General features: G+C 45.4%; 1 protein-coding gene across 1 annotated transcript in view; it reads right to left on the reverse strand.

Annotated features, from left to right (window-relative positions):
* Window positions 1-25,986, reverse strand: part of LOC106563960 (layilin) — a 42,352-nt gene that overhangs the window by 3,206 nt on the left and 13,160 nt on the right. The window contains exons 2-8 of the mRNA XM_045713307.1: window positions 25,694-25,714; window positions 25,253-25,550; window positions 23,258-23,415; window positions 19,784-19,822; window positions 14,354-14,422; window positions 14,180-14,276; window positions 13,877-14,034 (exon numbers count right to left, since the gene is read on the reverse strand). Of these exons, the coding sequence (XP_045569263.1) occupies window positions 13,877-14,034; window positions 14,180-14,276; window positions 14,354-14,422; window positions 19,784-19,822; window positions 23,258-23,415; window positions 25,253-25,550; window positions 25,694-25,714 (840 nt within the window). The remainder of the gene's footprint in view (window positions 1-13,876; window positions 14,035-14,179; window positions 14,277-14,353; window positions 14,423-19,783; window positions 19,823-23,257; window positions 23,416-25,252; window positions 25,551-25,693; window positions 25,715-25,986) is intronic.

Consider the following 25,986-nt stretch of genomic DNA (forward strand, 5'->3'; position numbering starts at 1 on the left):
CAGTAGGTGGTCTGTGCAGGCCAGTAGGTGGTCTTTATAGGCCAGTAGGTGGTCTGTGCAGGCCAGTAGGTGGTCTGTGCAGGCCAGTAGGTGGTCTGTGCAGGCCAGTAGGTGGTCTTTACAGGCCAGTAGGTGGTCTGTGCAGGCCAGTAGGTGGTCTTTACAGGCCAGTAGGTGGTCTTTGCAGGCCAGTAGGTGGTCTATATAGGCCAGTAGGTGGTCTGTACAGGCCAGTAGGTGGTCTTTATAGGCCAGTAGGTGGTCTTTACAGGCCAGTAGGTGGTCTTTATAGGCCAGTAGGTGGTCTGTGCAGGCCAGTAGGTGGTCTTTACAGGCCAGTAGGTGGTCTGTGCAGGCCAGTAGGTGGTCTATATAGGCCAGTAGGTGGTCTGTGCAGGCCAGTAGGTGGTCTTTACAGGCCAGTAGGTGGTCTATATAGGCCAGTAGGTGGTCTGTGCAGGCCAGTAGGTGGTCTGTGCAGGCCAGTAGGTGGTCTTTACAGGCCAGTAGGTGGTCTTTGCAGGCCAGTAGGTGGTCTGTGCAGGCCAGTAGGTGGTCTGTACAGGCCAGTAGGTGGTATTTACAGGCCAGTAGGTGGTCTGTGCAGGCCAGTAGGTGGTCTTTACAGGCCAGTAGGTGGTCTATATAGGCCAGTAGGTGGTATTTACAGGCCAGTAGGTGGTATTTACAGGCCAGTAGGTGGTCTGTGCAGGCCAGTAGGTGGTCTGTGCAGGCCAGTAGGTGGTCTGTGCAGGCCAGTAGGTGGTCTGTGCAGGCCAGTAGATGGTCTTTACAGGCCAGTAGGTGGTCTGTACAGGCCAGTAGGTGGTCTGTGCAGGCCAGTAGGTGGTCTGTGCAGGCCAGTAGGTGGTCTGTGCAGGCCAGTAGGTGGTCTTTACAGGCCAGTAGGTGGTCTGTGCAGGCCAGTAGGTGGTCTGTGCAGGCCAGTAGGTGGTCTGTGCAGGCCAGTAGGTGGTCTTTACAGGCCAGTAGGTGGTCTGTGCAGGCCAGTAGGTGGTCTGTGCAGGCCAGTAGGTGGTCTGTGCAGGCCAGTAGGTGGTCTGTGCAGGCCAGTAGGTGGTCTGTGCAGGCCAGTAGGTGGACAGTTAGGCCAGTACTTCTCCACAGATGCTCTAAACATTTCACAAAAAATGTAATCCATTATAGAATAAGGCTGTAACGTAACAAAATGTGGAAAAAGTCAAGGGGTCTGAATACTTTCCAAATCCCCTGTAATCCATAGATGACTTGCATTCATTGCTAATCAACCCATGAGTTTAACAGTCAAATTGCCAGGGTTAGAGGTTCCAAAACCCTTCTATGGGCTGTATGTCTATTGATACAACACAACAATCTGTTCCACAGATGAAGGAAGGAAGGATACGACTGGGGAAAAGGTGTTAATAAGCAAAGACGGCATTAACGAGAAGTCATAAATTAAAAAGGCAGCACTTCTAAAAGCATATTTTACAACATAGCCTGCTGAATTTGCAATATGTCTTTTCTTTCACGCAACATCCACCATCGTGTTATGGATGAAGCCTGACCTGGAATGTGAGGCTAGCTGAAGCTGGTTAGCTTCATAAAAGCCTGACCTGGAATGTGAGGCTAGCTGAAGCTGGTTAGCTTCATAAAAGCCTGACCTGGAATGTGAGGCTAGCTGAAGCTGGTTAGCTTCATAAAAGCCTGACCTGGAATGTGAGGCTAGCTGAAGCTGGTTAGCTGAGCAGATCTAGCTAGCTGAAGCTGGTTAGCTGAGCAGATCTAGCTTGCTTCGTAGTACACCACTATGGAATTCGCTGTACAAAACCTCATCAAAATATGTCAGTGTATGTTGATGGTGTGTACAGAGCATACTGTACTTCTGGATAAACACAAGTCACATTTTCCTCTAGGTTGTCTTCCATTTTCTGCAATGTTGAAATCATTTTTGCAATTGATTGTTTTAAGTGGGGGTTTTTTTTTCACGTGCATTTTTCTTGATTATTAACCTTTTGTTTTTGAGTAGCTAATCAAGTACTGACCATTTTGATCTAGTACTTTTAAACCTTTTATTGAAATCGGTTTTTCCTACCTTTAACAAAGTATAGTATAGTGTGTTTTCTTTTGAATGCCTGCATTGAATACCTGTATTGAATACCTGCATTGAATACCTGCATTGAATACCTGCATTGAATACCTGCATTGAAGCGTTTCACCTATGATGTCCTGGAGGACTACAAAATACCACAAAGTACAGGAATGGGGGACACTCACAATCTACAACTGGAGGATTCCTTCATGGTTGGAGCAACCTACAACTGGAGGATTCCTTCATGGTTGGAGCAATCTACAACTGGAGGATTCCTTCATGGTTGGAGCAATCTACAACTGGAGGATTCCTTCATGGTTGGAGCAATCTACAACTGGAGGATTCCTTCATGGTTGGAGCAATCTACAACTGGAGGATTCCTTCATGGTTGGAGCAATCTACAACTGGAGGATTCCTTCATGGTTGGAGCAATCTACAACTGGAGGATTCCTTCATGGTTGGAGCAATCTACAACTGGAGGATTCCTTCATGGTTGGAGCAATCTACAACTGGAGGATTCCTTCATGGTTGGAGCAATCTACAACTGGAGGATTCCTTCATGGTTGGAGCAATCTACAACTGGAGGATTCCTTCATGGTTTCAAGAGGATTAAACCCTTAGCAAGGAGCTAAAAAAAAAAATCTTCCTAGAGCTGGCCGCCCGGCCAAACTGAGAAATCAGGGGAGAAGAGCCTTGGTCAGCGAGGTGACCAAGAAACCAATCACGGTAGAGCGGCCAGACGGAAGCCACTCCTCAGTAAAAGGAACATGAGAGCCAGCTTGGAGTTTGCCAAAAGGCACCTAAAGGACTCAGACCATGAGAAACAAGATTCTCTGGTCTGATGTAACCAAGATTGAACTCTTTGCCCTGAATGTCAAGCGTCATGTCTGGAGGAAACCTTGGAACATCCCTACGGTGAAGCATGGTGATGGAAGCATCATGCAGTGGGGATGTTTATCAGCGGCAGGGATTGGGAGACTAGTCAGGATTGAGGGAAAGATGATCGAAGCAAAGCACAGAGAGATCCTTGATGAAAACCTGCTTCAGAGCGGTGGCTTCGGGACAAGTCTCTGAATGTCCTTGAGTGGCCCAGCCAGAGCCCAGACTTGAATCCCATCTAACATCTCTGGAGAGACCTGAAAATAGCTGTGCAGCAACAATCCCCATCCAACCTGACAGAGCTTGAGAGGATTTGCAGAGAAGAATGGGAGTAACTCCCCAAATACTGATGTGCCAAGCTTGTAGCATCACACCCAAGACTCGAGGCTGTAATTACTGACAAAGGTGCTTCAACAAAGTACTGAGTAAAGGGTCTGGATACAGCGCCTTGGGAAAGTGTTCAGACCCGTTGACTTTTTCCACATTTTGTTACGTTACAGTCTTATTCTAAAATTGATCCTCATCAATTTACACACAATACCCCATAATGACAAAGCAAAAACAGATTTGTAGAAATGTTTGATAATTTATAAAAAATAAAAAAAATAAAAAATATCACATTTACAAACAATGCCGTTCAAAAGTTTGGGGTCACTTAGAAATGTCCTTGTTTTTGAAAGAAAAGCAATTTTTTGGTCCATTAAAATAACATACATTGTAGAAATACATTGTAGACACTGTTAATTACTATTGTAGCTTGAATGGCTGAGTAATTTACCCGCAAAACACCAGTCTCAACGTCAACAGTGAAGAGGCGACTCCGGGATGCTGGCCTTCTAGGCAGAGTTGCAAAGAAAAAGCCATATCTCAGACTGGCCAATAAAAAGAAAAGATTAAGATGGGCAGAAGAACACAGACACTGGACAGAGGAACTCTGCCTAGAAGGCCAGCATCCCGGAGTCGCCTCTTCACTGTTGACGTTGAGACTGGTGTTTTGCGGGTACTATTTAATGAAGCTGCCAGTTGAGGACTTGTGAGGCGTCTGTTTCTCAAACTAGACACTCTAATGTACTTGTCCTCTTGCTCAGTTGTGCACCGGGGCCTCCCACTCCTCTTTCTATTCTGGTTAGAGCCAGTTTGCACTTTTATGTGAAGGGAGTAGTACACAGCGTTGTACGAGATCTTCAGTTTCTTGGCAATTTCTCACATGGAATAGCCTTAATTTCTCAGAACAAGAATAGAATGATGAGTTTCAGAAGAAAGTAATTTGTTTCTGGAAATTTTGAGCCTGTAATCAAACCCACAAATGCTGATGCTCCAGATTTGTAAAAAAAAAAATGCATTTATTTAACTAGGCAAGTCAGTTAAGAACAAACTCTTATTTTCAATGATGGCCTAGGAACAGTGGGTTAACTGCCTTGTTCAGGGACAGAATGACAGATTTTAACCTTGTCAGCTCGGGGATTCAATCTTGCAACCTTTCGGTTACTAGTCCAATGCTCTAACCACTAGACTACCTGCTGACCCAGATACTGAACTAGTCTAAAGAAGGCCAGTTTTATTGCTTATTTAATCAGAACAACAGTTTTCAGCTGTGATAACATACTTGCAAAAGGGTTTTCTAATGATTAATTAGCCTTTTAAAATGATAAACTTGGATTAGCTAACACAACGTGCCATTGGAACACAGGAGTGATGGTTGCTGATAATGAGCCTCTGTACGTCTATGTAGATATTCCATTAAAAATCAGCCGTTTCCAGCTACAATAGTCATTTACAACATTAACAATGTCTACACTGTATTTCTGATCAATTTAATGTTATTTTAATGGACAGAAAATGTACTTTTCTTTCAAAAACAAGGACATTTCTAAGTGACCCCAAACTCAGAAGTTTACACGTGACTGAATTCAAACCAATTGTCTCCATCAGGTAAAGCAGTGCCTGTTTCTTAACTCACGTGATTGGACGCACACAATGTAAAGAAAAGGGTGAATGTTGCTGGAGGAGTTGACCTAACAACAGGTGAAAAGGTGGTTACCTGCCAGCCTTTCCTGACAGACATTTTAACTACCAGGGGCACTAGCAGTTCTTAAGGGGCCAGTACACCATTTTGGCCTCTACCTTTTCAATGGGATTAAGTTGTTGTTGTTTTATTAAGGGCAGTGGCTCTGATGTCATTCACTCTAGAACTCTCCTGCACATTCCACAAATTACACTGCACACATCAAATCAAAGTAATCACGATTTAAAACTATTTCAGATGCAACAAAATAACTTGTGGTAAACGTTTGATTTCACCAATTTTGTACATTCTGTCATATAGAGCACATGTTCCCGTCTTTGAGGTTACAGGGCATTTGGACCTCTTGACTTTTTCCACATTTTGTTACGTTACAGCCCTTATTGTTTTAATAATTTGCAACTATTTCTAAAAATCTGTTATTGTTCTGTCATTATGGGGTATTGTGATGTCATTATGGGGTATTGTGATGTCATTATGGGGTATTGTGATGTCATTATGGGGTATTGTGATGTCATTATGGGGTATTGTGTGTAGATTGATGAGGAGTAAAAAAACGATTTAATCAATTTTATAATAAGGCTGTAACGTAACAAAATGTGGAACATTTCAAGTGGTCCGAATACTTTCTGAATGCACTGTAAATAAATAAAAATGATTAGTAAGTGCATACTAAAGTACCAAATAAAGTAACAGGATTGATGATTTCATCTTAAATCAGCCATAAATCCCATCATGACAGGAGGAATTTAAGCTTATTGTGTGCAACAGGGTGTGGCAATTGAATTCAAGCTTCACCCCAAAAAATGTCTTGCTAAAATATTTCTAGCCTATCTATTTATGAGTACCCCGGGTGACTTTATGTTCGACCCGCTCAGTTTTCTAGCACAAAACACCAGAGAAATGCCAAAATGAGTAGAAACAGCTTTTTCACTATGATGACTATTAGATGATCAATGTTGCTTTTGAAAAAAAAAAATATTGAAAGGAAGTTTCACCATATTAAAACGAGAGTTCACGTAACAGGGTTGACTTTAAAATGAGGGACAGACATAAATGAATAAACGAATCACATTAAATAAATAATAACGGTCAGAAATGACAAAAAGCAGCTAAATAACTGGTGCCGGTGAAACTTGGAGAAATGTTTAGAATGAGTGGGGTGAAATCTTCCTGGAAGTGAAACGGGGTTGACAGAGGGACATGTAAAAATTATGAATTTTGCCACTTTAGCACAATTATTATTATTATTATTATTATTATTATTATAAATTACTAGTATTATAATTATAATAATTATAATTATAATTATTATTATAATAAATATTATTATTACACTTATAATTATCATTAATATAATTACTATTATAATTATTATTATTATTATAATTACTCTTATTATTATTATAATTATTATTATTATTATAATAAATATTATTATTATTATAATTACTATTATTATTATTATTACAATCCACTTCATCACATGCCTTTTAACCATTTTTTCCTTAACAAAAAAGTTTGACGCAAACTTGGCTCAAACTTACGGTTAAAAAAACACTATCAATTACAAGTCAAACACTTTAGCAGTGTGTCCCTCCTAGAAGTGATGAGGACAGCAACAGCCTAGGTAACTGCTGTTTGACACTGCATGGTGATATGTAGAGAAGTGATGAGGACAGCAACAGCCTAGGTAACTGCTGTTTGACACTGCATGGTGATATGTAGAGAAGTGATGAGGACAGCAACAGCCTAGGTAACTGCTGTTTGACACTGCATGGTGATATGTAGAGAAGTGATGAGGACAGCAACAGCCTAGGTAACTGCTGTTTGACACTGCATGGTGATATGTAGAGAAGTGATGAGGACAGCAACAGCCTAGGTAACTGCTGTTTGACACATCTTTTTTTTTTTTTTTTTACATTTTCTTGTCTTTGTTCCATTAAGCACATAGATGTATGTGAAATAGATAAACCATTTTTAAAATGTGTTTTATTTTGTGCCTCGACCCAATCCTGTCTTGGAGCTCTACGGTCAATTCCTTCGACCTCATGTTTAATCAAGTTGTAGAAACATCTCAAGGATGATCAATGGAAACAGGAGGCACCTGAGCTCAATTTAGAGTCTCATAGCAAAGTGTCTGAATTATGTAAATAAGGTATGTTTTTTTATTTTGTGTGTAGATTGATGAGGAAAAATCAATTCTAAAATAAGGCTGTAATGTAACATAATGTGGAAAAGGGAAGGGGTCTGAATACTTTCCGAATGCATTGCAAATGCCTGGAATATTTCAATTTTGGAGAATGGGTTAAAGTTATGTATAGTAACACTAGGTGTAAAATGTTCAATATAGGCTACTTCTCAGAAAGTATTAAACTGTCAAGAGGAGTAAAACAAGGTTGTCCACTATCGGCATATATATTTATTATGGCCATTGAAATGTTAGCTATTATTTTTTATTTATTTAACTAGGCAAGTCAGTTAAGAACAAATTCTTATTTACAATGACGACCTACCCCGGGCCAAACCCTAACCCGGACAACGCTGGGCCAATTGTGCGCCGCCCTATGGGACCCCCAATCACTGCCGGTTGTAATACAGCCTGGAATTGAACCAGGGTCTGTAGTGATGCCTCTAGCACTGAGATGCAGTGCCTTAGACCACTGCGCCACTCGGGAGCCCAAATCAGATCCAACAATTATATCAAGGGCCCAGAAATCCAGGTGTCAGATTACGCCGATGATTCATGTTTTTCTTTTAAATCCACAATCTGAATCTCTCCACGGCCTCATAGAGGATATAGATAATCTTTCTATTCTCTCTGGATTAAAACCAAATTATGATAAATGTACTATATTACGTATTGGATCACAAAAAAATACAACTTTTACATTACCGTGTAGTTTACCAATTAAATTATTTGACGGAGATGTGGACATACTCTGTATTCACATCCCGAAATAAAGAAATGATCTCACCACAATACATTTTAATAGAAAAATTGCAAAAATAGATAAGATCTTGCTACCATGGAAAGGAAAAGTACCTGTCTATCTGTGGAAAAATCACTCTTTAGTCATATCCCAGTTTACCTATTTGCTTATGGCCTTGTCTACACCTAGCGACTTATTTTTTAAATTATATGAGCAAAAAAGATTCCATTTTATTTGGAACGGCAAGCCAGACAAAATTAAACGATCAATTTTGAAACAAAACGTCTGACCTCTGTGATTGCCAACAAGGGTTTTGCCACCAAGTACTAAGTCATGTTTTGCAGAGGGGGTCAAATACTTATTTCCCTCATTAAAATGCAAATCAATTTATAACATTTTTGACATGCGTTTTTTTCTGGATTTGTTTGTTGTTATTCTGTCTCTCACTGTTCAAATAAACCTACCGTTAAAATTATAGACTGATCATTTCTTTGTCAGTGGGCAAATGTACAAAATCAGCAGGGGATCAAATACTTTTCCCCCCCCACTATATATATATATATGAATGAGCGATGGCCAAACGGCATAGACAAGATGCAGTAGATGGTATAGAGTACAGTATATACATATGGGATGAGTAATGTAGGGTATGTAAACATTTTTAAAGTGGCTAGTGATACATTACATCAGGATGGCAAGATGCAGTAGATGGTATAGAGTACAGTATATACATATGGGATGAGTAATGTAGGGTATGTAAACATTTTTAAAGTGGCTAGTGATACATTACATCAGCATGGCAAGATGCAGTAGATGGTATAGAGTACAGTATATACATATGAGATGAGTAATGTAGGGTATGTAAACATTATATAAAGTGGCTAGTGATAGAGGTATAGAGTACAGTATATACATATGAGATAAGTAATGTAGGGTATGTAAACATTTTTAAAGTGGCTAGTGATAGATGGTATAGAGTACAGTATATACATGTGTAGCTTTTGGTAAACAGTTCAGGAATGGTTAACTTTGCAAATAGCACTGCTGGGTGATTTAAAAAAAATAAATCATAGTCAATCAATCAATAATATAATAAAACTCTTAGCAAAAATGTTTATGTTTAATTTACAATCTGTAGAAACAGAATAGAAAGCACAGTTAAAATATATAGTGCTTTAGTAAAGTGTTCAGACCCCTTCACTTTTTCCACATTTTGTTAAGTTACAGCCTTATTATAAAATTGATTAAATCGTTTTTTCCTCTGATCAATCTACACGCAATACCCTCATAATGACAAAGCAAAAACACATTTTGGGAAATGTATATTCGAATCAACAATCGTTTCCAATAACCGAGCCGACAAGGTGAAAAATCTGTCTGTGGCACTTAACCCCTTCATTCCCGGGGCACAACAACACCACATTACACTGACCCTGTACAACAACACCACATTACACTGACCCTGTACAACACCACATTACACTGACCCTGTACAACACATTACACTGACCCTGTACAACACCACATTACACTGACCCTGTACAACAACACCACATTACACTGACCCTGTACAACAACACCACATTACACTGACCCTGTACAACACATTACACTGACCCTGTACAACACATTACACTGACCCTGTACAACACCACATTACACTGACCCTGTACAACACATTACACTGACCCTGTACAACACCACATTACACTGACCCTGTACAACAACACCACATTACACTGACCCTGTACAACACATTACACTGACCCTGTACAACACCACATTACACTGACCCTGTACAACACCACATTACACTGACCCTGTACAACACATTACACTGACCCTGTACAACACCACATTACACTGACCCTGTACAACAACACCACATTACACTGACCCTGTACAACAACACCACATTACACTGACCCTGTACAACACCACATTACACTGACCCTGTACAACACCACATTACACTGACCCTGTACAACAACACATTACACTGACCCTGTACAACACCACATTACACTGACCCTGTACAACACCACATTACACTGACCCTGTACAACACCACATTACACTGACCCTGTACAACAACACCACATTACACTGACCCTGTACAACACATTACACTGACCCTGTACAACACCACATTACACTGACCCTGTACAACAACACCACATTACACTGACCCTGTACAACAACACCACATTACACTGACCCTGTACAACACCACATTACACTGACCCTGTACAACACCACATTACACTGACCCTGTACAACAACACCACATTACACTGACCCTGTACAACAACACCACATTACACTGACCCTGTACAACACATTACACTGACCCTGTACAACACCACATTACACTGACCCTGTACAACACCACATTACACTGACCCTGTACAACACATTACACTGACCCTGTACAACACCACATTACACTGACCCTGTACAACAACACCACATTACACTGACCCTGTACAACAACACCACATTACACTGACCCTGTACAACACATTACACTGACCCTGTACAACACCACATTACACTGACCCTGTACAACAACACCACATTACACTGACCCTGTACAACACATTACACTGACCCTGTACAACACCACATTACACTGACCCTGTACAACAACACCACATTACACTGACCCTGTACAACACCACATTACAGTGACCCTGTACAACACATTACACTGACCCTGTACAACACCACATTACACTGACCCTGTACAACACCACATTACAGTGACCCTGTACAACACCACATTACACTGACCCTGTACAACAACACCACATTACACTGACCCTGTACAACACCACATTACACTGACCCTGTACAACAACACCACATTACACTGACCCTGTACAACACCACATTACACTGACCCTGTACAACACCACATTACACTGACCCTGTACAACACCACATTACAGTGACCCTGTACAACACCACATTACACTGACCCTGTACAACACCACATTACACTGACCCTGTACAACACCACATTACACTGACCCTGTACAACACCACATTACACTGACCCTGTACAACACCACATTACACTGACCCTGTACAACACCACATTACACTGACCCTGTACAACACCACATTACACTGACCCTGTACAACACCACATTACACTGACCCTGTACAACAACACATTACACTGACCCTGTACAACACCACATTACACTGACCCTGTACAACAACACCACATTACACTGACCCTGTACAACACATTACACTGACCCTGTACAACACCACATTACACTGACCCTGTACAACAACACCACATTACACTGACCCTGTACAACACCACATTACACTGACCCTGTACAACACCACATTACACTGACCCTGTACAACACCACATTACACTGACCCTGTACAACACCACATTACACTGACCCTGTACAACACCACATTACACTGACCCTGTACAACAACACCACATTACACTGACCCTGTACAACAACACCACATTACACTGACCCTGTACAACAACACATTACACTGACCCTGTACAACACATTACACTGACCCTGTACAACAACACATTACACTGACCCTGTACAACAACACATTACACTGACCCTGTACAACAACACATTACACTGACCCTGTACAACAACACCACATTACACTGACCCTGTACAACACCACATTACACTGACCCTGTACAACACCACATTACACTGACCCTGTACAACACCACATTACACTGACCCTGTACAACACCACATTACACTGACCCTGTACAACACCACATTACACTGACCCTGTACAACACCACATTACACTGACCCTGTACAACAACACCACATTACACTGACCCTGTACAACACATTACACTGACCCTGTACAACACCACATTACACTGACCCTGTACAACACATTACACTGACCCTGTACAACACCACATTACACTGACCCTGTACAACAACACCACATTACACTGACCCTGTACAACAACACCACATTACACTGACCCTGTACAACAACACCACATTACACTGACCCTGTACAACACCACATTACACTGACCCTGTACAACACCACATTACACTGACCCTGTACAACAACACCACATTACACTGACCCTGTACAACACCACATTACACTGACCCTGTACAACAACACCACATTACACTGACCCTGTACAACACATTACACTGACCCTGTACAACACCACATTACACTGACCCTGTACAACACCACATTACACTGACCCTGTACAACAACACCACATTACACTGACCCTGTACAACACATTACACTGACCCTGTACAACACCACATTACACTGACCCTGTACAACAACACCACATTACACTGACCCTGTACAACACATTACACTGACCCTGTACAACACCACATTACACTGACCCTGTACAACAACACCACATTACACTGACCCTGTACAACACCACATTACAGTGACCCTGTACAACACCACATTACACTGACCCTGTACAACAACACCACATTACACTGACCCTGTACAACACATTACACTGACCCTGTACAACACCACATTACACTGACCCTGTACAACACCACATTACAGTGACCCTGTACAACACCACATTACACTGACCCTGTACAACAACACCACATTACACTGACCCTGTACAACACCACATTACACTGACCCTGTACAACAACACCACATTACACTGACCCTGTACAACACCACATTACACTGACCCTGTACAACACCACATTACACTGACCCTGTACAACACCACATTACAGTGACCCTGTACAACACCACATTACACTGACACTGTACAACACCACATTACACTGACCCTGTACAACACCACATTACACTGACCCTGTACAACACCACATTACACTGACCCTGTACAACACCACATTACACTGACCCTGTACAACACCACATTACACTGACCCTGTACAACACCACATTACACTGACCCTGTACAACAACACATTACACTGACCCTGTACAACACCACATTACACTGACCCTGTACAACAACACCACATTACACTGACCCTGTACAACACATTACACTGACCCTGTACAACACCACATTACACTGACCCTGTACAACAACACCACATTACACTGACCCTGTACAACACCACATTACACTGACCCTGTACAACACCACATTACACTGACCCTGTACAACACCACATTACACTGACCCTGTACAACACCACATTACACTGACCCTGTACAACACCACATTACACTGACCCTGTACAACAACACCACATTACACTGACCCTGTACAACAACACCACATTACACTGACCCTGTACAACAACACATTACACTGACCCTGTACAACAACACCACATTACACTGACCCTGTACAACAACACCACATTACACTGACCCTGTACAACAACACATTACACTGACCCTGTACAACAACACATTACACTGACCCTGTACAACACCACATTACACTGACCCTGTACAACAACACCACATTACACTGACCCTGTACAACACCACATTACAGTGACCCTGTACAACACCACATTACACTGACCCTGTACAACAACACCACATTACACTGACCCTGTACAACACCACATTACAGTGACCCTGTACAACACCACATTACACTGACCCTGTACAACAACACCACATTACACTGACCCTGTACAACACATTACACTGACCCTGTACAACACCACATTACACTGACCCTGTACAACACCACATTACAGTGACCCTGTACAACACCACATTACACTGACCCTGTACAACAACACATTACACTGACCCTGTACAACAACACATTACACTGACCCTGTACAACACCACATTACACTGACCCTGTACAACAACACCACATTACACTGACCCTGTACAACAACACATTACACTGACCCTGTACAACACCACATTACACTGACCCTGTACAACACCACATTACACTACACCAGTGATAATAAAACATATTTTCACCTAAGAAGGAAGTGTTCTTGGTGTGGGGGCGTGTTCCAGCCAGGTCGGCCTCCTGCTGGGAGCGAATCACGTTGTAGACGTCAGGCGGCTGGGCGGAGCTTTGACAGGACCCCGGTTCGCTGGGACACGCCTCTGTCTGCTGCTCACGCTGCTTCCTCCTACACACAGAGACAAACTATGAGCTTCTGGAAAAGCTATATATAGACAGTCACTAAATCAATCAATGCATTATTCTCAGTCTGGTAGTATGAACGCTATCCATTCTACCAGTCTATCTCACGCTAGTTAGTACTCGCTCCTCACCGTCGAGCCAGCAGCTTGAAGCAGAAGACCACAGTTGCTATTAGTAACACCGTCAACAACGGGATGGCGGGCAGGACCATGTAAACCATGTTCAGAGCTGAAAACAGACACACACACAGTTCAGAGACATGCACACACACAAAAAACACACACATGGTAAGAGGTCGAGGGTACCTGGGGTCTGTCTCTTCTCTTCGGTGTCAAAGGTCGTGGGCAGGGGTGACAGAGATAGGGGAGGAGCCTCTGTAGACAGGAATATTAATATTCATTAATTTAGTTATATCTATCTATATATAGTCATTTAGTTATATATATATCTATACTCATAGTCATTTAGTTATATATATATCTATACTCATAGTCATTTAGTTATATATATCTATACTCATGTAGTTGAAGTTGGATGTTTACATACACCTTCGCCAAATACATTTAAACTCAGTTTTTCACAATTCCTGACATTTAATCCGAGTAAAAATTCCCTGTCTTAGGTCAGTTAGGATCACCACTTTATTTAAGAATGTGAAATGTCAGAATAATAGTAGAGAGAATGATTTATTTCAGCTTTTATTTCTTTCATCACATTTCCAGTGGGTCAGAAGTTTACATACACTCAATTAGTATTTGGTAGCATTGCCTTTAAATTGTTTAACTTGGGTCAAACGTTTCTGGTAGCCCCATTCCTCCTGACAGAGCTGGTGTAACTGAGTCAGGTTTGTCGGCCTCCTTGCTCACACACACTTTTTCAGTTCTGCCTACACTTTTTCTATGGGATTGAGGTCAGGGCTTTCTGATGGCCACTCCAATACCTTGACTTTGTTGTCCTTAAGCCATTTTGCCACAACTTTGGAAGTATGCTTGGGGTCATTGTCCATTTGGAAGACCCATTTGCGACCAAGCTTTAACTTCCTGACTGATGTCTTGTGATTTTGCTTCACTGTGTCCACATCCATTTCCTCCTCATGATGCCATCTATTTTGTGAAGTGCACCAGTCCCTCCTGCAGCAAAGCACCCCCACAACATGATGCTGCCACCCCCATGCTTCACGGTTGGGATGGTGTTCTTCGGCTTGCAAGCCTCCCCCTTTTTCCTCCAAACATAACGACGGTCATTATGGCCAAACAGTTCTATTTTTGTTTCATCAGACCAGAGGAAATTTCTCCTAAAAGTACCATCTTTGTCCCCATGTGCAGTTGCAAACCGTAGTCTGGCTTTTTATGGCAGTTTTGGAGCAGTGGCTTCTTCCTTGCTGAGCGGCCTTTCAAGTTATGTCAATATAGGACTCGTTTTACTGTGGATATAGATACTTTTGTACCTGTTTCCTCCAGCATCTTCACAAGGTCCTTTGCTGTTGTTCTGGGATTGATTTGCCCTTTTCGCACCAAAGTACGTTCATCTCTAGGAGACAGAACGAGTCTCCTTCCTGAGCGGTATGACAGCTGCGTGCTCCCATGGTGTTTATACTTGCGTACTATTGTTTGTACAGATGAACGTGGTACCTTCAGGCGTTTGGAAATTGCTCCCAAGGATGAGCCAGACTTGTGGAAGTCTACAATTGTTTTTCTGAGGTCTTGGCTGATTTCTTTTGATTGTCCCATGATGTCAAGCAAAGAGGCACTGAGTTTGAAGGTAGGCCTTGAAATACATCCACAGGTACACCTCCAATTGACTCAAATGATGTCAATTAGCCTATCAGAAGTTTCTAAAGCCATGACATCATTTTCTGGAATTTTTCAAGCTGTTTAAAGGCACAGTCAACTTAGTGTATGTAAACTTGTAAACTTCTGACCCACTGGAATTGTGATACAGTGAATTATAAGTGAAATAATCTGTCTGTAAACAACTGTTGGAAAAATTACTTGTGTCATGCACAAAGTAGATGTCCTAACCGACATGCCAAAACTATAGTTTGTTAACAAGAAATTTGTGGAGTGGTTGAAAAAAATGAGTTTTAATGACTCCAGCCTAAGTGTATGTAAACTTTCGACTTCAACAGTATATACATATTCATTTAGTTATATCTATCTATACTCAGTCATTTAGTTATATCTATCTATCTATGCTTATATATACACACACTACCGTTCAATAGTTTGGGGTCACTTAGAAATGTTTTGTTTTTTAAAGATTTTTGGTCCATGAAATTAACTTCAAATTGACCAGAACAGTGTACATTGTTAATGACTATTGTAGCTGGAAACGGCTGATTTAAAAAAAAAAATTGCCCATTTTTTCTGTTATCAGTCTTGTCTCATCGCTGCAACTCCCGTACGGAGTCGGGAGAGGCGATGGTCGAGAGCCGTGCGTCCTCCGTAACACAACCCAACCAAGCCACACTGCTTCTTGACACAATGCTTAACCCAGAAGCACCAATGTGTCGGAGGAAACACCATACACTTGGCGACCGTGTCAGCTTGCACTGCACCCGGCCTGCCACAGGAGTCGCTAGTGCACGATGGGACAAGAACATCCCTGCCGGCCAAACCCTCCCCTAACCTGGACAGCGCTGGGCCAATTGTGCGCCGCCCCATGAGTCTCCTGGTCACAGCCAGCTGCGACAGAGGCTGGACTCAAACCCAGAATCTCGTGTGGCACAGCTAGAACTGCGATGCAGTGCCTTAGACCACTGCGCCACTAGGGAGGCCCCGAAATGAACATTTTCTATGTAATATCTACATAGGCGTACAGAGGCCCATTATCAGCAACCATCACTCCTGTATTCCATTGGCACATTGTGTTAGCTAATCCAAGTTTATCATTTTAAAAGGCTAATTGATCAGTAGAAAACCCTTTTGCAATTGATGTTAGCACAGCTGAAAACTGTTGTTCTGATTTAAAGAAGCAATAAGACTGGCCTTCTTTAGACTAGTTGAGTATAAGGAGCATCAGCATTTGTGGGTTTGATTACAGGCTCAAAATGGCCAGAAACAAAGAACTTTCTTCTGAAACTCGTCAGTCTATTCTTGTTCTGAGAAATGAAGGCTATTCCATGAGAGAAATTGCCAAGAAACTGAAGATCTCGTACAACGCTGTGTACTACTCCCTTCACAGAACAGCGCAAACTGGCTCTAACCAGAATAGAAAGAGGAGTGGGAGGCCCCGGTGCACAACTGAGCAAGAGGACAAGTACATTAGTGTCTAGTTTGAGAAACAGACGCCTCACAAGTCCTCAACTAGCAGCTTCATTAAATAGTACCCGCAAAACACCAGTCTCAACGTCAACAGTGAAGAGGCGACTCCGGGATGCTGACCTTCTAGGCATAGTTCCTCTGTCCAGTGTCTGTGTTCTTTTGCCCATCTTAATCTTTTATTTTTATTGGCCAGTCTGAGATGTGGCTTTTTCTTTGCAACTTTGACCAAGAAGGGCAGCATCCCGGAGTCGCCTCTTCACTGTTGACGTTGAGACTGGTGTATTGTGGGTACTATTTAATGAAGCTGCTAGTTGAGGACTTGTGAGGCGTCTGTTTCTCAAACTAGACACTAATGTACTTGTCCTCTTGCTCAGTTGTGCACCGGGGCCTCCCACTCCTCTTTCTATTCTATTTCTATATATATATACACACACACACACACACACACACACACACACACACACACACACACACACTGAGGGGACAAAACTTTATGAACACCTGCTCTTTCCATGACACAGACTGCCCAGGTGAATCCAGGTGAAAGCTATGATCCCTTATTGATGTCACCTGGTAAATCCACTTCAATCAGTGTAGACGACGAGTTAAAGAGGATTTTTAAGCCTTGAGACAACTGAGCCATTCAGAGGGCAAGACATGAGATTTAAGTGCCTTTGAACAGGGTGTGGTGGGGTGCAACTCAATATTAGGAAGGTGTTCCTAATATTGTGTACAGTGCTTTGTACACTGTTTGTATGTATATATAGACATACACTATATATACAAAAGTATGTGGACACCTTTTCAAATTAGTGGATTCGGCTATTTCAGCCACACCCGTTGCTGACAGGTGTATAAAATCGAGCACACAGCCATGCAATCTCCATAGACAAACATTGGCAGTAGAATGGGCCTTACTGAAGAACTCAGTGACTTTCAACGTGGCACCATCATAGGATGCCACATTTCTAACAAGTCAGTTCGTCAAATTTCTGCCCTGCTAGAGCTGCTCCCGGTCAACTGTAAGAGCTGTTATTGTGAAGTGGAAACGTCTAGGAGCAACAACGGCTCAGCTGCAAAGTGGTAGGCCACACAAGCTTACAGAACGGGACAGCCGAGTGCTGAAGTGCGTAGCGTATACAAAAATCATCTGTCGTCGGTGGCAACACTCACTACCGAGTTCCAAACTGCCTCTGGAAGCAACAGCAACACAAGAACTGTTCGTCTGGAACTTCCTGAATTGGGTTTCCAAGCCTAAGATCACCATGTGCAATACCAAGCATCGGGTGGAGTGGTGTAAAGCTCGCCGCCATTGGACTCTGGGGCAGTGGAAACGTGTTCTCTATAGTGATGAATCACTCTTCACCATCTGGCAGTCTGACAGATTAATCTGGGTTTAGTGGATGCCAGTATAACGCTACCTGCCCGAATGCATAGTGCCAACTGTAAAGTTTGGTGGAGGAGGAATGGTCTGGGGCTGTTTTTCATGGTTTGGGCCCCTTAGTTTCAGTAAAGGGAAATCTTAATTCTACAGCATACAATGACATTCTAGACGACTTTGTGGCAACAGTTTCCTGTTTCAGCATGACAATGCCCCCGTGCACAAAGCAAGATCCATACAGAAATGGTTTGTCAAGATCGGTGTGAAAGAACTTGACTGGCCTGCACAGAGCCCTGACCTCAACCCCATCTAACACCTTTGGGATGAATTGGAACGTCGACTGTGAGCCAGGACCTAATCACCCAACATCAGTGCCCGACCTCACTAATGCTCTTGTGGCTGAATGGAAGCAAGTCCCCGCAGCAATGTTCCAACATCTAGTGGAAAGCCTTCCCAGAAGAGTGGAGGCTGTTATAGCAGCAATGTTCCAACATCTAGTGGAAAGCCTTCCCAGAAGAGTGGAGGCTGTTATAGCAGCAATGTTCCAACATCTAGTGGAAAGCCTTCCCAGAAGAGTGGAGGCTGTTATAGCAGCAATGTTCCAACATCTAGTGGAAAGCCTTCCCAGAAGAGTGGAGGCTGTTATAGCAGCAATGTTCCAACATCTAGTGGAAAGCCTTCCCAGAAGAGTGGAGGCTGTTATAGCAGCAATGTTCCAACATCTAGTGGAAAGCCTTCCCAGAAGAGTGGAGGCTGTTATAGCAGCAATGTTCCAACATCTAGTGGAAAGCCTTCCCAGAAGAGTGGAGGCTGTTATAGCAGCAATGTTCCAACATCTAGTGGAAAGCCTTCCCAGAAGAGTGGAGGCTGTTATAGCAGCAATGATCCAACATCTAGTGGAAAGCCTTCCCAGAAGAGAGGAGGCTGTTATAGCAGCAAAGGGGGGACCAACTCCATATTAATACCCTTGATTTTGGAATGAGATGTTCAACGAGCAGGTGTCCACATACTTTTGGTAATGTAGTGTACCTATTAATATTCAGACCTCATTAATACCATGAATATTCAGACACTTTAAGTAGTGTTGTTACCTGGGTGTGCAGTGTTGGGGGAGGGTTCCGGAGCCATCTCTGGAACACAACACAATCAATCAGTTATAAAACCCTTTTTACATCAGCCGATGTCACAAAGTGCTGTACAGAAACCCAGCCTAAAACCCCAAACAGGAAGCAATGCAGATGTAGAAGCACGGTGGCTAGGAAAAACTCCCTAGAAAGGCAGGAACCTAGGAAGAAACCTAGAGAGGAACCAGGCTCTGAGGGGTGGCCAGTCCTCTACTGGCTGTACTGGGTAGAGAGGAACCAGGCTCTGAGGGGTGGCAAGTCCTCTACTGGCTGTACTGGGTAGAGAGGAACCAGGCTATGAGGGGTGACCAGTCCTCTACTGGCTGTACTGGGTAGACCAGAGGAACCAGGCTCTGAGGGGTGGCCAGTCCTCTACTAGCTGTACTGGGTAGACCAGAGGAACCAGGCTCTGAGGGGTGACCAGTCCTCTACTGGCTGTACTGGGTAGACCAGAGGAACCAGGCTCTGAGGGGTGGCAAGTCCTCTACTGGCTGTACTGGGTAGACCAGAGGAACCAGGCTCTGAGGGGTGACCAGTCCTCTACTGGCTGTACTGGGTAGAGAGGAACCAGGCTATGAGGGGTGACCAGTCCTCTACTGGCTGTACTGGGTAGACCAGAGGAACCAGGCTCTGAGGGGTGACCAGTCCTCTACTGGCTGTACTGGGTAGAGAGGACCGAGGCTCTGAGGGGTGGCCAGTCCTCTACTGGCTGTACTGGGTAGAGAGGAACCAGGCTCTGAGGGGTGGCAAGTCCTCTACTGGCTGTACTGGGTAGAGAGGAACCAGGCTCTGAGGGGTGGCCAGTCCTCTACTGGCTGTACTGGGTAGACCAGAGGAACCAGGCTCTGAGGGGTGGCAAGTCCTCTACTGGCTGTACTGGGTAGAGAGGAACCAGGCTCTGAGGGGTGGCAAGTCCTCTACTGGCTGTACTGGGTAGACCAGAGGAACCAGGCTCTGAGGGGTGGCAAGTCCTCTACTGGCTGTACTGGGTAGACCAGAGGAACCAGGCTCTGAGGGGTGACCAGTCCTCTACTGGCTGTACTGGGTAGACCAGAGGAACCAGGCTCTGAGGGGTGACCAGTCCTCTACTGGCTGTACTGGGTAGACCAGAAGAACCAGGCTCTGAGGGGTGACCAGTCCTCTACTGGCTGTACTGGGTAGAGAGGAACCAGGCTCTGAGGGGTGACCAGTCCTCTACTGGCTGTACTGGGTAGAGAGGAACCAGGCTCTGAGGGGTGACCAGTCCTCTACTGGCTGTACTGGGTAGAGAGGAACCAGGCTCTGAGGGGTGACCAGTCCTCTACTGGCTGTACTGGGTAGAGAGGAACCAGGCTCTGAGGGGTGACCAGTCCTCTACTGGCTGTACTGGGTAGACCAGAGGAACCAGGCTCTGAGGGGTGGCCAGTCCTCTACTGGCTGTACTGGGTAGAGAGGAACCAGGCTCTGAGGGGTGACCAGTCCTCTACTGGCTGTACTGGGTAGACCAGAGGAACCAGGCTCTGAGGGGTGACCAGTCCTCTACTGGCTGTACTGGGTAGACCAGAGGAACCAGGCTCTGAGGGGTGGCCAGTCCTCTACTGGCTGTACTGGGTAGAGAGGAACCAGGCTCTGAGGGGTGGCCAGTCCTCTACTGGCTGTACTGGGTAGAGAGGAACCAGGCTCTGAGGGGTGGCCAGTCCTCTACTGGCTGTACTGGGTAGAGAGGAACCAGGCTCTGAGGGGTGGCCAGTCCTCTACTGGCTGTACTGGGTAGACCAGAGGAACCAGGCTCTGAGGGGTGACCAGTCCTCTACTGGCTGTACTGGGTAGACCAGAGGAACCAGGCTCTGAGGGGTGGCCAGTCCTCTACTGGCTGTACTGGGTAGAGAGGAACCAGGCTATGAGGGGTGACCAGTCCTCTACTGGCTGTACTGGGTAGACCAGAGGAACCAGGCTCTGAGGGGTGACCAGTCCTCTACTGGCTGTACTGGGTAGAGAGGAACCAGGCTCTGAGGGGTGGCCAGTCCTCTACTGGCTGTACTGGGTAGAGAGGAACCAGGCTCTGAGGGGTGGCCAGTCCTCTACTGGCTGTACTGGGTAGAGAGGAACCAGGCTCTGAGGGGTGGCCAGTCCTCTACTGGCTGTACTGGGTAGACCAGAGGAACCAGGCTCTGAGGGGTGACCAGTCCTCTACTGGCTGTACTGGGTAGACCAGAGGAACCAGGCTCTGAGGGGTGACCAGTCCTCTACTGGCTGTACTGGGTAGACCAGAGGAACCAGGCTCTGAGGGGTGGCCAGTCCTCTACTGGCTGTACTGGGTAGACCAGAGGAACCAGGCTCTGAGGGGTGACCAGTCCTCTACTGGCTGTACTGGGTAGACCAGAGGAACCAGGCTCTGAGGGGTGACCAGTCCTCTACTGGCTGTACTGGGTAGAGAGGAACCTGGCTCTGAGGGGTGACCAGTCCTCTACTGGCTGTACTGGGTAGAGAGGAACCAGGCTATGAGGGGTGACCAGTCCTCTACTGGCTGTACTGGGTAGACCAGAGGAACCAGGCTCTGAGGGGTGACCAGTCCTCTACTGGCTGTACTGGGTAGAGAGGAACCAGGCTCTGAGGGGTGGCCAGTCCTCTACTGGCTGTACTGGGTAGAGAGGAACCAGGCTCTGAGGGGTGGCCAGTCCTCTACTGGCTGTACTGGGTAGAGAGGAACCAGGCTCTGAGGGGTGGCCAGTCCTCTACTGGCTGTACTGGGTAGACCAGAGGAACCAGGCTCTGAGGGGTGACCAGTCCTCTACTGGCTGTACTGGGTAGACCAGAGGAACCAGGCTCTGAGGGGTGACCAGTCCTCTACTGGCTGTACTGGGTAGACCAGAGGAACCAGGCTCTGAGGGGTGGCCAGTCCTCTACTGGCTGTACTGGGTAGAGAGGAACCAGGCTATGAGGGGTGACCAGTCCTCTACTGGCTGTACTGGGTAGACCAGAGGAACCAGGCTCTGAGGGGTGACCAGTCCTCTACTGGCTGTACTGGGTAGAGAGGAACCAGGCTCTGAGGGGTGGCCAGTCCTCTACTGGCTGTACTGGGTAGAGAGGAACCAGGCTCTGAGGGGTGGCCAGTCCTCTACTGGCTGTACTGGGTAGAGAGGAACCAGGCTCTGAGGGGTGGCCAGTCCTCTACTGGCTGTACTGGGTAGACCAGAGGAACCAGGCTCTGAGGGGTGACCAGTCCTCTACTGGCTGTACTGGGTAGACCAGAGGAACCAGGCTCTGAGGGGTGACCAGTCCTCTACTGGCTGTACTGGGTAGAGAGGAACCAGGCTCTGAGGGGTGGCCAGTCCTCTACTGGCTGTACTGGGTAGAGAGGAACCAGGCTCTGAGGGGTGGCTGCTGTGTACTGTCATCTGTGTGCGTGCGTGCGCGTGCGTGTGCGTGCGTGTGTGTGTGTGTGTGTGTATGTGTGTGTACCTGCTGTGTACTTGCAGATGAAATTGTTCTTGGTGTCACAGTTATCATCGTTCCATTGGAACATGTAGAGTCCTCCGAGGCCTGGAGGGGCGGACGGCTGGTGGTACATCACCACACACACCTCGTATCCACAGGACGGCTCGTCCAGGTGCCAGTTCCTAACACACGCACACACACACACACACACACACACACACACACACACACACACACACACAGGAACAAACACACACACACACACACACACACACACACACACACACACACACACACACACAGGAACAAACACACACTGTAACACACACAGTAACACACAGTAACACACAGTAACACACACAGTAACACACAGTAACACACACAAACGTAAAGTTACACACTGCTATCTATTATTATATGAACTATTGCATGTAAGCCGAAGGAGGCGTGGCTAATAGCCGACCCAGACGATGGAGGCGTGGCTAATAGCCGACCCAGACAATGGAGGCGTGGCTAATAGCGACCCAGACGATGGAGGCGTGGCTAATAGCCGACCCAGACGATGGAGGCGTGGCTAATAGCCGACCCAGACGATGGAGGCGTGGCTTATAGCCGACCCAGACGATGGAGGCGTGGCTTATAGCCGACCCAGACGATGGAGGCGTGGCTTATAGCCGACCCAGACGATGGAGGCGTGGCTTATAGCCGACCCAGACGATGGAGGCGTGGCTAATAGCCGACCCAGACGATGGAGGCGTGGCTAATAGCCGACCCAGCCGATGGAGGCGTGGCTAATAGCCGACCCAGACGATGGAGGCGTGGCTAATAGCAGACTCACCTGAAGGAAGTGAAGTTTAACTGTATTTTTTATGTTTTATTTAACCTTTATTTTACTAGGCAAGTCAGTTTAAGAACAAATTCTTATTTACAATGACGGCCTACCAAAAGGCAAAAGGCCTCCTGCGGGGACGGGACTGGGATTAAAAATCAAAATGTAGGACAAAACACACATCACAACAAGAGAGACAACACAACACTACATAAAGAGACCTAAGACAACAACACAACATGGCAGCAACACAACATGACAACAACATGGTAGCAACACAACATGACAACAACATGGCAGCAACACAACATGACAACAACATGGTAGCAACACAACATGACAACAACATGGTAGCAACACAACATGACAACAACATGGTAGAAACACAACATGACAACAACATGGTAGCAGCACAACATGACAACACAGCATGGTAGCAACACAACATGACAACACAGCATGGTAGCAACACAACATGACAACAACATGGTAGAAACACAACATGGTAGAAACACAACATGGTAGAAACACAACATGACAACAACATGGTAGCAGAACAACATGGTAGCAGAACAACATGTTTGAGTCTTTGAATGAAGAGATGGAGATAAAACGGTCCAGTTTGAGTGTTTGTTGCAGCTCGTTCCAGTCGCTGGCTGCAGCGAACTGAAAAGGGGAGCGACCCAGGGATGTGTGTGCTTTAGGGGGGCTTAAAGCAGACCCACCTGAAGGAGGCGGGGCTTAAAGCAGACCCAGCTGAAGGAGGTGGAGCTTAAAGCAGACCCACCTGAAGGAGGTGTGGCTTAGAGCAGACCCACCTGAAGGAGGCGGGGCTTAGAGCAGACCCACCTGAAGGAGGCGGGGCTTAGAGCAGACCCACCTGAAGGAGGCGTGGCTTAAAGCAGACCCACCTGAAGGAGGCGTGGCTTAGAGCAGACCCACCTGAAGGAGGCGTGGCTTAGAGCAGACCCAACTGAAGGAGGCGAGGCTTAGAGCAGACCCACCTGAAGGAGGCGTGGCTTAAAGCAGACCCACCTGAAGGAGGCGTGGCTTAAAGCAGACCCACCTGAAGGAGGCGAGGCTTAAAGCAGACCCACCTGAAGGAGGTGTGGCTTAAAGCAGACCCACCTGAAGGAGGCGAGTCTTAAAGCAGACCCACCTGAAGGAGGCGTGGCTTAAAGCAGACCCACCTGAAGGAGGCGGGGCTCCCGTCGGTCCAGTAGTACTGTGAGGGACAGTCGTCGACGTTTTCCGTGTCACCATGGTTACGACGTAGGCCAATCCAGAAGTCTCCGTCGGAGGGACGGAGCTCGCTGACTAGCTGCTCTATGATTCGCTGTTCGGCCGGTGACTCCACGCTCAGCAGCTCTCCTCCGTCACGGCGACACGCTAGCTTCGCCTCCAGGAAGCTGAGTCGCCGTCCAGGGTCAGAAAAATAGGCCAGTTTATAGCAGGGCCGGGCCCGGTCCACCCTACACACACGCTGGCCTACACACACACACACACACACACACACACACTGTTACTAATGCTACGTCCATCGATGGAGAAATTTACATTATAAATAACTAGCTAAACTGGGCCAGCCATTTTTTTATTCATACTGGTTAATAAACAACCCTGCACCTCACCTCTGACTTCAAAGAACTCTGCTATGGAGTGACAGACAGACAGACAGACAGACAGACAGACAGACAGACAGACAGACAGACAGACAGACAGACAGACAGACAGACAGACAGACAGACAGACAGACAGACAGACAGACAGACAGACAGACAGACAGACAGACAGACAGAGAGAGAGGGGCCAGTTAATGTCATGTTATTTCATGTTATATTTCTGTGTTAAATGAAATCCACTTCCAACATAATAACATCAACAACATTCTGATGTAGATGAGAGAGACTGGGCTAGGGCGGTA

This window comes from Salmo salar, unplaced genomic scaffold (genome assembly GCF_905237065.1).
Source record: "Salmo salar unplaced genomic scaffold, Ssal_v3.1, whole genome shotgun sequence".
Lineage (NCBI taxonomy): Eukaryota > Metazoa > Chordata > Actinopteri > Salmoniformes > Salmonidae > Salmo > Salmo salar.